The 11894-nt window shown below is 51.6% G+C and overlaps 1 protein-coding gene across 4 annotated transcripts in view; it reads right to left on the bottom strand.

Annotated features, from left to right (window-relative positions):
* Positions 1-10959: 10959 nt before the first annotated feature.
* Camk2a (calcium/calmodulin dependent protein kinase II alpha) overlaps positions 10960-11894 on the bottom strand; it is a 62892-nt gene continuing 61957 nt past the window's right edge. For 2 of the 4 annotated variants that reach the window (XM_051163368.1, XM_051163369.1), the window contains one exon: positions 10962-11857. In XM_051163368.1, the coding sequence (XP_051019325.1) occupies positions 11854-11857 (4 nt within the window). In that variant the 3' untranslated portion in view covers positions 10962-11853. Of the gene's footprint in view, positions 11858-11894 lie in introns of all 4 variants that reach the window. The other 2 variants (XM_051163367.1, XM_051163370.1) reach the window with 2 other exon arrangements.

Genomic DNA, 11894 nt, shown 5'->3' with positions numbered 1-11894 from the left:
ATTCAAGGCTGAAATGACCCAGCTCAGGCCTCACTTCGCAGGGGTATGTGTTGAAGCCAGGGAGGAAAGAGCTGGCCCAAGGTCACATGCCCAGGAGGATGTGTTTCCAAGCTTCCAACCAGGCAACTCCCTTTCTCATGGGGCAACAGGCACTATATTTGTTATCTTTGTTCAGACATTTTGACCAGACGCATTCCATACAAGGCAACTTTAACCCTGGAGTTCAGGCTACTGAGAAGCCTGGAGGGGTTCCAAGGCCCTGGATATAGAGAGTCAGCAAATGAATTGGGCAGAAGAAGCTTTGTGGGTTCTTGTGTTAAAGACCAATTTTCCCGGGAGAAGTGGGAACTAGGGGCCTGAGGGAGGGTTTCTGTATGGGCCAGAGCTGCCCGTGACCCAGGAGGAGGCCCAACCTGCCAGAGTAGAGACCAAGAGTGACTGGAGATGGTGATGCTCACCAGTCGAAAGGGAGTGATGAAATAGCAGGGAGGGGAAGCCAGAAAGGCAGGGGGGAGGGGACTTGCATGGCGCTGCATATCACTTTAGGTCTGTTGAGGGTGGATTAGGGACAGTTATAGAGGTGGGAGGCTTGTGGAGTACAGGTGAGAGGCTGGCATTAGGCACTAGGGTGGGAGCCCACCTTTCACCTCGTGGGCATTGTGCCTTGGGTTGGCAGGAGGCCTGAGGAGCACCCACCCTGGAGGTAGGAATGAAGGCTGTAGTCAGGACCCTTCTCTGTCCCCCAGGGTTCCATTGGCAAAGACTACCAAGAGTCAGAGATGGTTCGCACAGGACATATCTCCGGATGTTGCAGGATACCTGACATGACGGCAGGGACAGAGGGCGGGAGCCTCTGCCCTGGGTCCCTGAGAGATGGTGTTCAGGTGTGGCCACCAGGTGTCCTGCACATTGCATTCCCCAGCAGAGCAGGGCACTTCCATGCAGCATGGTGGCCTCTGTACCCACCTCTCTCCTGGCATCTCCCCAGCCCTTTTGTGTTCCGCCAGTTGGTTGTCAGTAAATACCAAATGAGGTCATCCTCCTTACCTGACTCTTTGCTATGGAGGGCTCAGTGGGCAGCACAGAGCACTTGCCAGTTCCCACTAGACAGAGGAAGGGCCCAAGGCTGGCCACGTGCTTTTTGCAATCCTGCCTTCTGGCACTTGATTTGTAATGTCTGGGAGAGATGCTCAAGCTCCCATTATACATAAAGACAAATAGAGCCCCAGAGGGGAGAGACTTGCCCCAAGTGGGGTGGGTAGCAGCTCGTGACAGCATCCCCACCACCCCAATGTACCCCTGCAAGGGAGGCTGGAGCTGATGGTTCCGGTTTTCTAAGCAGATTCTCCTGGTGTTCTCACCCCCTTCCGGCAGGACCTCAGCACATGAAAGAGCCCCAAACCTTTCTAACGCAGGCCTAGGTTCTGCTGGGCTTTGATGGGGAAGAAAGGCAGGTGGTTGCTATTGGGTATTAATACATTTCCCCTTACAAAGGGCTAGGCCTGCCTACCCCTTTGTTGGTGGTACTCCAGATGGGAAAAGGGTGATGCCGGGGGAGGGGGGGCTTTTTCCCAAGCAGACTCCTTTCCACACCAACACAGCCTCCCATTTCAGGCAGGGCCCCTCGCCTGCTGCCTTCTTGCCACACCCATACGGAGAGTCGAAACATTCTGCTTCTTCACCTCCAACCCCCCCAACCCCCTCAACCCCCCAACCCCTGCGACCTAGTCAGCGTTTACAGTAGGTGATCAAACGATAAGCCTGGAGGCTCTTGGAGCTGAGACCTCATCTGTTCCAGCTCTTAAGCTTTCCCTTGCACCCCTGACTCCTCCACCTTTCCAGTCCTCCTGTCCAGCCCAGGCCCTGGACTTGCAAGGTCTTGTGTTACCTCTATTCATTTCCGCGCTCTCTGACTGCCCTTCCTGTTGGGCCACAGTTTCCCTCTGCTTGTGTCATCTCCCAAATGCCCAGTGGAAGCACTTTACTGACTTCAGATCTCTCTGAGTCACAACAGACTTAGGTAGGCACCAGCCAGGTGGGGAAGCTAACCAGAAGGCAGAGATCCCATCTGGAGGGTGGTGCCATGATGGCACAGGCCATAAATCAAAAGGAACACCTGCCCTATCTACAATAGGACCCCAGCCTGGAATCTAGAAGGTATTGGTTGGGAGGTTAGGGAGGTAATGATGAACATAAAAGTTGGTAGGAAAAAAAAAAAAAAAAAAAAGCCGGGGCACGCCTTTAACCCCAGCACTTGGGAGGCAGAGGCAGACGGATCTCTGTGAGTTCGAGGCCAGCCTGGTCTACAAAGCAAGTCCAGGATAGTCAAGGCTACACACAGAGAAACCCTGTCTTAAAAAAAAAAAAAAAGTTGGTAGAGGTAGGAGAGTAATAAGCAAGCAATCTTTAGTGGGTGTTGGCAGGACTAGAGGGAGGCTGGGGTGTGGGGAGTGGAAAAGGAGGCATGTGGATCATGTGGTGATGCTGCGTCTCAGAAGGTAGCCTGGCTGCCGCATGTGCTGGTTTCTCAAGAGTAGCTGGCAGTATGGATTTGGGGTGCAGGTTGTTGGCTCTGCAGACTCAGAGGACAGCACTTGCCAAGGTCTCTCGTGACCATACTGGAGCAAGGCCAGGCCTCATCTTTTCATTCCCACTGGATCCTCTGCTCCTAGCCTCAATTGGTCTCTGCACCCATGCACCTCTGAGCACGGGAAGTTAGTGCAGAGCACAAAGAGGCAACATGTCTATCTGGCAGGGAGGTGGGAAAAGATGCCCCAGGAGCCTGCACTTCTGCCCCCAAATTTGTTAGAGCAGGTAACCTCCTGGGAACTGAGAGAGGCTGAGGTGAAGCCCCTGACTCTCTACAGTCACTTCTACTTTATGCTATCTGGGTAGCAACCTTGACAGGGAGGGGCAAAAGTCTCTTCCCCAGTCCAGTTAAAGATGGCCGTATTCCCAACACTGGCAGAGAGGAGGAGTGAATACATATTGATTACATTAGCGGGTCCTCAATTAGCCCTGACCACTCCCTCTGCCCTCTACCAGGCCAGCAAATTCATCTCTGCCTGCGCCCACGCAGACCCAGGCTATCCTCTGCTTAGAGCGTGCCTTCTACCCTGATCCTGCGCCATCTCAGAATCCTAGCCAACCCATACATGAGCTTTCTTCAACTCCCAGCCACATGTGACTCCTAAGTGTGACTCAGGCACACATCTGTTGAGTCCAGACAGCCAAGCCTTTATGTCCAAGGCACTCGTGTCCTTCTGAGGCAGCATTTTCTATTGCTGTGCCATCAAGATTCTCGGCTTATACGCCTTGGACCTCAGAGCACTTTAGGATGTGGCAGGGCGCTGTGCAGAAGGCTCTGGCTGCTTAGCCACAGGCTTGGCCTGTTCTCAGCTCTGTCTGCCTGGAGCCATGTGACCAAAGGAAGTCTCTCTGCCTCTCCAAGCTTCGGGCTTTCTCTGTAATGGGTTAACCACAATTCTTCAGCAGTAACCAACCTCAGCGGGGTTTGGGGGAGGGTGCTGTGAGGTTCCAGCAGAGGGCAAAGCCCTGCCTTAGTCCTCCATGGCCAACCCTGGACGTCCCTGGTCTTTCATTGTTATGCACAGCAAAGCGATAAACTGAGCCCAGTTCTCTGGTGGCTCTGGGGACAACTGACTAGAGTTGAGAGAGCTGCATGCCCCTGGGAATACCATGGGCTCCTGGGTCGTTCAGCTTTCTGGGATTGTGGCATGCTATCCTCAACATTCATTTTTTGCTGGTGGCTCATGGAAAGTTTGGCTTCTTTCGCTTCTGGAGCCTGAGATCTCAATGACACTGGTCCTGCCCTGGAAAGGCGTCCAGGGATGTCTGCCCACAGCATGTCCTTGGCCTGCATCCTCTTGCTCTGTCTCCGCCTGACTTCTCTTCAAGGGACCAGGCAGCAGTTTGCCTCCTCTGTCCTGCTCCACAGGGATCCCCCCCTCCCAGCATCCTCATCCAGGCTTCTTTTTTGTTGGGTGGAAAGAAAAAACGTTTTCCCATTAATGGCCACGGCATCTGTGGCCTGCATCCCCCAGAGAATTGCGGTTAAGTAGGAGCCAAGGCTGAGAGAGCTACATGGTCAGAACCAAATCCTGGCCCCACAACCCTGAGAATCTGCTACTTCATGTTTCCAAACCTAAATCCCCTCCAATGTAAAATGAAGAGTTACTTTTGTTTTGGTTTGGTTTTGGCTTTTGGTTTTTGGCTTTTTGAGACAGAGTTTTTCTGTGTAGCCTTAGCTGTTCTGGAACTCACTCTGTAGACCAGGCTGTCCTTGAACTCACAGCAATCCACCTGCCTCTGCCTCCTGAGTGCTGGGATTAAAAGCGTGCACCACCATGCCTGGCTGCTTTTTTTTTTTTTTTTTTTTTTTTTTCCCTCAAGAGATTAGATGAGATATTGCTGGGCCCCTAGACCACACTTTTAAATTTAAAAAAAAAAAAAGGATAATCAAAGTGCCTAATACAAAACTGAATATGTAGAGACCTGTCATGTAAGATTATGCAGGCAAGAAACAGTCTCAGCTTCAACCTCCAGTTAGCCCAGGGAGGAGGAGGTCAATGACTCACAATTCTGGAGCCTGAGACAAGCTGACGTCAGGCCCAGGACTTACCAGCCCCGTGACAACACGCCTCAGAGGCCAGGCCTCAGTGTTCCCATCCGAAAATCAAGTAAGTTGGCTAGGAATCATGGACTCTCCACCAAGGTGCCTGATGGGAGAGAGATTGACTAAAGGAAGCTGGCTGCTCTCATCCATTCCCATAGGCTTTCTGCTGGATGCCCTCCCTGTGGCCCTGGGCAGGAAAGACCTCTGGAATTCCTTCTCCAGGCATGGAGGAAACAGCATCCCGCCTCCAGGCCAGGTTGAACGATTAGGAGCCCCAGTGGTTTTCCCAGTGAACTGGGCAGAGTAACCCTGGCAAGCTAGCATTTGAGTGGACTGTAGTTCCGTAGGTAGAATGCTTGCCTAGTGAGCATAAGGCTGTGGGTTCAAACCTTGACACAACCTAAGATGAGGTGGAATTGTGGTGCACACCTGTCATCTGGCACCCAGGAAGTTAGAGAAGGAAGATCAGAAGTTTGGGGTCAGTGGGTACAAAACAAGTTCAAGGCTAGCCTGGGCTACATGAGGTCCTCTCTCAAAAAAAAAACAAAAACAAAAACAAAAAAAAACCCAACAACGAAACAACAACAACAAAAAATCTGAGCTCAAGCCTTGCCTTAACCTTTATCCTGCTGACTACAGTCAGGGTCCCCAAAAAGCTTTGGGGCTCAGGAACATGAGTCAGGGAAAGCCCTACCATCAAAATCCCTTTTCTGAGGGGAGGGGAATGAAGCGGGAAGCCTTAGGTAGGTCTTCCTTATAACGGGGCCTTGGGGCCCAACTTTGGAGACTGGGAAGGAACTCAATGCAGATCCCCTAACCTAGGTGCTTTAAAGCCATAGCTGCCTGGGCCCCTGCCCAGCCTAATAGATCTCACTCCCCAAGAGTAGAACCGGGTACACATTTCTATCTAGCGGATCCTGTGAGTGAACCTGTAGCAGCCAGCCCCCAGCCCCACATTTTAGAGCAGGTTCGAGGTCATTCTTCCAAGACTGGGTTTCTCTGTGTGGCCCTGGTTGGGTCCTGGACTCACTTTGTAGACCAGGCTGGCCTCGAACTCACAGAGTTCCGCTTGTCTCTGCCTCCTGACAAGGTCACTCTTAGAATGAGGAAACTGAGGCATAGAGATGGGCTATGACTCACTGAGGCCTTACTATGACAGGTCAATAGTCTTTATCCCTTCTGTCCTAGTGATAGGACAGTCACCTCTCTAGTTCCCTCCACCTGAGCCTGGCAAGTGAGGTATCTGGACTAGACTTCCCTGAGGGAAGTGACCTCTGGGACTTTGGCTATCCAGGTGGGGGGAGAAGAGGAAGGACAAGGAGAGAGGCCATTCACGTGGGATTGGTACCTGTTCACCTCTTCCTGAGTAAACACTCCCAGAACCCATTAGCGGGTATTTTCTGAAGGATTTACCACACAGGCCCGGGGAGGCCCTTTCCACTGCTGGGGACCCACCCATGTGCTGGAATGGAACATCCATATTGTGGGAGGTTCAAGGCTCCCTTAGTCCTCTCATACCTCTGGTCCCCACACCCTCCTCCTCCTAAGCCCGCTTCCCACACACACATGCTTCTAGGTTGTCAACCCTTGCCTTGTTTCTAGACTTTCCTCTCACCCGCTCAGTGTCCCAAGTCCCCAAAGTCACACACCTCCTCTTTCCTCCAGCTCCAGGTCCACCTCCATCCAACCTGTCTCTTATGGTCTGACATAGTGTCAGGGGGTCCCAGAAGACAGGAAATAGTTCTAGCTCATATTCAAGTCTTTTTGACACCCCAACATGGCTCCAGCCCAGCCCAGAAAAGTCAGCATTTGCTGTGACTCAGATTCCAACTCATATTCCCCTGCCCCAGCCTCACTGGGGAGAAAGGGGGGGGGGGCTTCCCTTAGTCTTTACCCACAAGTCTCCTAATTCAAGTGTGGCTGTACTGAGGACTAAGAGCAACCAAGCAAAGGAGATGGGACATGTATGGACTATGTCGGTGCCCAGGAAGTGACGACCATTGCTGTTACATGTTGGAATACTCCTTCACATATCTTTGCCTCCATAATCCCAGCAGTGTGCTCACCAGGGGTGGCTACATACAAGAGTGGCAATGCCTGTCACATGCATCCTGCATGGGGACTTGCTGCCCTGCTTACCTGTGGGGAACACATGGTAGGAGGGTAGGCAGAGGGCATGGTGGGAGCCTAGGACCTAACCAAGTGTGTGGAAACCACGGGCGTAAACCATAAAGATGAAGCTGAAAAGGGACCGAGAGTCAAAAGGTACTGAGTGTCTAAGACCCTCACTCACTATTTTCTGATACCTAGAGTTGGGAAAGCACAGAACAGAGGAGTTGGGGGGCTCCCCAGAGGATCTAAAAGTCGGAAGGTTGGGTCAGTCTTGGCTCAAGGTTCCAAAGCAGCTCTCTGGATCTCACTCTTTTCCTTGGTCCCCAAAACTGTTGTAACCAGGACAAGTGGTGTGAAAACACACTGTGAACCATAGCATAGCACACTTGTGTGAGGTATAAAAACAAAAACAAACAAACACAGTTCTAATCCGAGGTGGTACACTGAGCGAGTTCAAAAACCCTCTTGAAATCAACTGGACCTGCCCAGATTATGCTGTGACACACGCCTGTAACCCACTCATGTTCTGCCACCTGCTGGTGAGAATCTGAATTGCAGCCTAGGCGAACTCTCCAGCTCCTCGGCACAGCCCAGGTGCCTGAGGCTATGAACGTGGACCTGAGACAGTATTTGTACTCTCTCATGCTCTTCTGAGCCTTGCCGTGTGCTCTCACAGTGAAGATTCTTAGCTGTGTGCAAGGGTCACACTCTATTTGGCTACCCCACATCAGCATTAGCAAGAACCTGGAAAACTGTTGATACAGGGACTTTGGGGTACCGGCACAAGGACCAAAGTTTAAGAGGAGCTGTTGAGTGCCAATGGACAATCCCCTTGGCCCCCGTGAAATCGTGGCTGTTTGGGATGGAGGAGGCTTGGCTTAGAATGGCTGACTCACTTGGTTTGCCTGAGACTGTCCTAGCTTGCTTGTTTGGGTTTTGTTTTGTTTTTTGTTTGTTTGTTTGGTTTTGGTTTTTCGAGACAGGGTTTCTCTGTGTTGCCTTGACCATCCTGGACTCACTTTGTAGACCAGGCTGGCCTCGAACTCACAGCGAACCCCCTGCCTCTGCCTCCCGAGTGCTGGGATTAAAGGCGTGTGTCACCATGCCTAGCTTGTTTGGGTTTTGTTTTTGTTTTTGGAGACAGGGTTTCTCCACGTAGCCCTGCCTGTCCTGGAACTCACTCTGTAAGCCAGGTTAGCCTTAAACTCAGAGATCCATCTGCCTCTGCCTCTTGAGTGCTGGGATTAAAGGAGTGTGCCACCACCGCCCAATTGACTGTCCTAGATATAGCACCAAAAAAATCTCACGTCAACATCTGGGACAGTCTCAAGCAAGCCAGATGAATTTGCTGGTCTCTACTTGTGGCCAGAGGGGGCCAACACTGGAGCACTGTCACATTGGCCCTGCTAGGCTGAAGGCAAGTGGTGTGGCCACAGAGAAAAACTCCCTGCAGCAGCCCGTGGTACTCTCTCACTGGGATCTTGCTGCCCGGGCCCAATGCTCCTCGCCAGCCACCAGACTCACACACACAACTGTAGGCTGGAGGCCTCTCCTCCCCTTAGTTCAACATCACATGGCTCTGCAGAGATTCTAAAGCTTCATGCTAGTCCGTGAGGCCATGCTGGAGGGAGAGAATGGGTAGGGAGGGCCTCTTCTGGAGACCCTTTCTCATTGTCCAAGAGAAACTGAGGCCCTAAGACAAGTTGACCTTGACCTGAAGGCCCCTCAGAGAGACCTGAGTTCTTGGCTGCTTGTGGCAATCCACCCCCAAGCCCCAATTCTTGTTAAGGGTATGCCAAATGCCTGAAGGGAAGCAGACTCCATCCTTGGCCCTAAGGGTGCAAGGATCTGGTCCAGACGCTCCCATGACTGGCTCAGCCTTGAGCACAGGAACCAAATCATTCCGATTCACAGGAAGACCAGGACTTTGATTTTTGCAACAGGGGACATTTGCAAACAACAACAAAAAAGAACCAGCCTTGGAGTTCTGTGCCCTGACCAATTCAGAGAGACACAGAGTCACATAAATTTGTAGCTATTTATTGCACTGAAAACACCAAGAATGAAACAGACACCTCTTCTCCCTCCCGCCCTCCCCCATCCCCAGTAGCAGAAAGTTTGAGCAGTGGTCATTCAAATTCACAGCCACATATTAAAAAAGAAAGAGAGAGAGAGAGAGAGAGAGAGAGAGAGAGAGAGAGAGAGAGAGAACTAAACAAAACCCCAAACAAATGAGTACAAAGAAACCAGCACTGGGAGCCTGGCAAACACATTCCCCAAAGGATCTCCCTTTGAAGGGGGTGGGGCAGCCATGGGGCACGATTTTGAGCTATGGCGCATAAGGCTGGAGATGCTTTTCATATAAATGTGACTTGGCTTTTTCTTTCTTTTTCATTTTTTCATCTAGAAGGTAATTTGGGAGGAGCATGGAGCTTGGCTGGTGAGGGTGGGCTCTGGGCAGTTTTGTTTTGGTTTTTTTTTTCCTGCTGGTTCCCCTGCCTGCCACCTTGGGGCCATTGTAATGTCCCAAGGGCTACATTAGTTGGCTGCCTACCAACAGGAGCGGCCTCTGCAGAGCGGGCTGTCTCAGACTGGGGTAGGGACCTGCCTCCACTTCTTCCACATGTGTAGAGGCACATGGTGGACAGGGGCATTTAGCCAACAAAAAGCAGGGCATAGGCGTCTTCTGGTTGGGGAAACTAAGGCCCCAAGAGGGGAAAGGACTCACCCAAGGTCCCACAGCAGATCTGGTCAGAGCTTGGAATCAAAGCCTACCAAAGGCCCCAAATATTTCTTTCCCCTGCAGTCCGTTGCTGTTCAGCAACAGACAGGCACCAAAGAGGAAAGTGATGGGGGCAGGCAGTGAAAAGGACGGGGACTAGCCAGGTCTGGTGCATAAGAAGGCCAGCCAGTGACAAACCCAGCAAGTTCTCATAGGTGGAGTGGGCTTCGTGTCATCTTCTTGGTTGACCCTCCATTATTCTGGTTAGGGACATCGATGGAGAAACGGAGGCTTGAAGAAAAGCTTCCATCTTGCTTGGTAATTACAGCATCCCCTGGTAAAGGCCACACCCTCCTTTACCTTTGGCTGGGGATGGTTGGGTTTGCTGAGCCTTATGAAGAAGCCTGGTTCTGGGGCACAGCAAGGGCCCATCCTTGGGCCTGGGCAGCAGTCTCTCTCTCTCTCTACCAAGGGCAGAGGACTATAGTGGAGTGGCTTAGACAGTAGAGTCACGCTTCTGCCCTGTGCTTGTCCCCGGGCAGCAGAGTTTAAGAGCCCAGCACACAGTCAGCTCACTATGTGGGGGGAGGGGAACAGCAGAACTCTCTGGTTCTGGGTTACAATGCTTTCCACTTCTGCTCCAGTCAACTCTCAGAAAAGCTGAGAGGACAAAAGCGGTCTCCAAACCCCTGGGCGCATGGCTCTTCCTCCCCTAGAATCCTCCAGAAGGGACAGTGTCTCATGCTGGCAAAACACAGCCACACCGAGACCAAAAAAGCACAGAGAGGCAGCTACGTCAATGCCAAGTTGGACAGTGAGAATATAACCTCGAATGTTATAATTTTTTTTTTTTGTCCAAAACTTGTCATTTGATTTTGCTGAGTGTTTTTCTTTTTTAAGTTTTTGTTTTTTGTTTTTTTGTTTTTTTCAATATACTTACTGCATATAAAGTCATGCAAAGAAAACAGTGCAGACAGGAGATCCCCGTGGATGAGACACAGCATTCCGTATCAGAGCCAATTCCAGGAAGAGGGAGGGGGAGGAAGAGAAAGAGAAGGCGAGGGTAGTGGGGGGGGGGGGGGCGGGCAGGCAAGCACAATAAAACACATGCCAGCCCAAGTTCAGCATGAAGTAGGAAAATAAGTTTCTGGTGCTCTGTTTTGGCCAAGTTAAGAGAGGAAATGAGCATATGTGCTCAGAAGGTAGTGGGGCTGGGGTGGGAGAGATGGCACAAAGAAATGGGAAAAGAGTTCCTGGGAGTATGGTGGTGAGGAGTCCGGTTCCAGGGATGCCCAGTCTGGATGTTCCCGTCCTAACCGCCTCCAGACCCTGACTCACTGTATGTTGGCCATGCCAGCCCTGGAAAAAAACCTTGTCAGCTGACTTTGGGGACCAGAATGGAAGGAAGCGGTGCTCCCTGAGGGGTGAGGCCATCTCAGAAAGGACTCCCTGCGCCCCTCCCCTGCAAAAAAAAACACTGGAACGGAGTAAAAACTTCCCCCTACCCCACTTCCCAACCCAATCCAACTCTTCTTTACAATAACTTGAGAGGTCTAGTTATTACATAAATAATCCGTTAACGCAAAGTCCATTTACGAAATACACAGAAGTTTGGCTGTAAAAAGGCATGCGTCCAAGTAGAAGTGATACCTAAATGTTGCTTGCTTTGCCCCTGAAACACCATCAGATCTCTTCTCAGACAGATGAGGCTGGAATTCTCCAAGGATGTTGGAGGGTAGAATGGGCAGATCAACACTGGAGACAAATGGCACAGGAGGCCCGAGGCAGTAAGTGGGGCGCCTGACCTGTAGAGCCCACACCCTTCCCCCCATGGTGGATGGTTTGGTCAAACACAAGGCCAGCGCAGCAGGGACGCTGTTGAGAGCAGCAGTTCCTTGCATGGGCTCCTCTCTCACTCTCTCCCATAAGGAGTTGGCTTGGAGGTTGAGGGACTCTTCTGTGCTTCCCTGGGGACCCCAAAAGAGAGGGACCCTTGTTGTAACTTGCCCTCCTCTTCTTCACTTCTGATGAATGCCCAGTTGGGGGCCTCCTCACCTATAGCTGAAACTAGGCCAAGCCAACAGCAGTGGGTAGGGGCTGGGGGTTCCTGGGGCCAGCACTCTGGGTACCCAAGCCTGATGAAGGTCCCCACTGGCAGGAAGAGAGTGAGAGGTGGAACCGAGGAGAGCTGGCCGTTTGCTTTGATGTCATGGTGACTTTTGTGAAGAAGAGGACTTTCGTGAGGCAAGTACAGAGTTGATAATGGTAGGGTGACATGACAGGGAGAATTCCAGCAAAATCCAAGAGAGAAGCAGCAGCCACATTCCATGGACAAAGGGTGGATCTCTGCGATGTGACAATGCAGGGACCCTGGCCTGGTCCTTCAACTGTAAGACACAGTAAACCCATCACCTTAGACATGAT

Source organism: Acomys russatus, chromosome 20, assembly GCF_903995435.1.
Source record: "Acomys russatus chromosome 20, mAcoRus1.1, whole genome shotgun sequence".
Lineage (NCBI taxonomy): Eukaryota > Metazoa > Chordata > Mammalia > Rodentia > Muridae > Acomys > Acomys russatus.
This window is presented reverse-complemented; position numbering and strand designations above follow the sequence as displayed.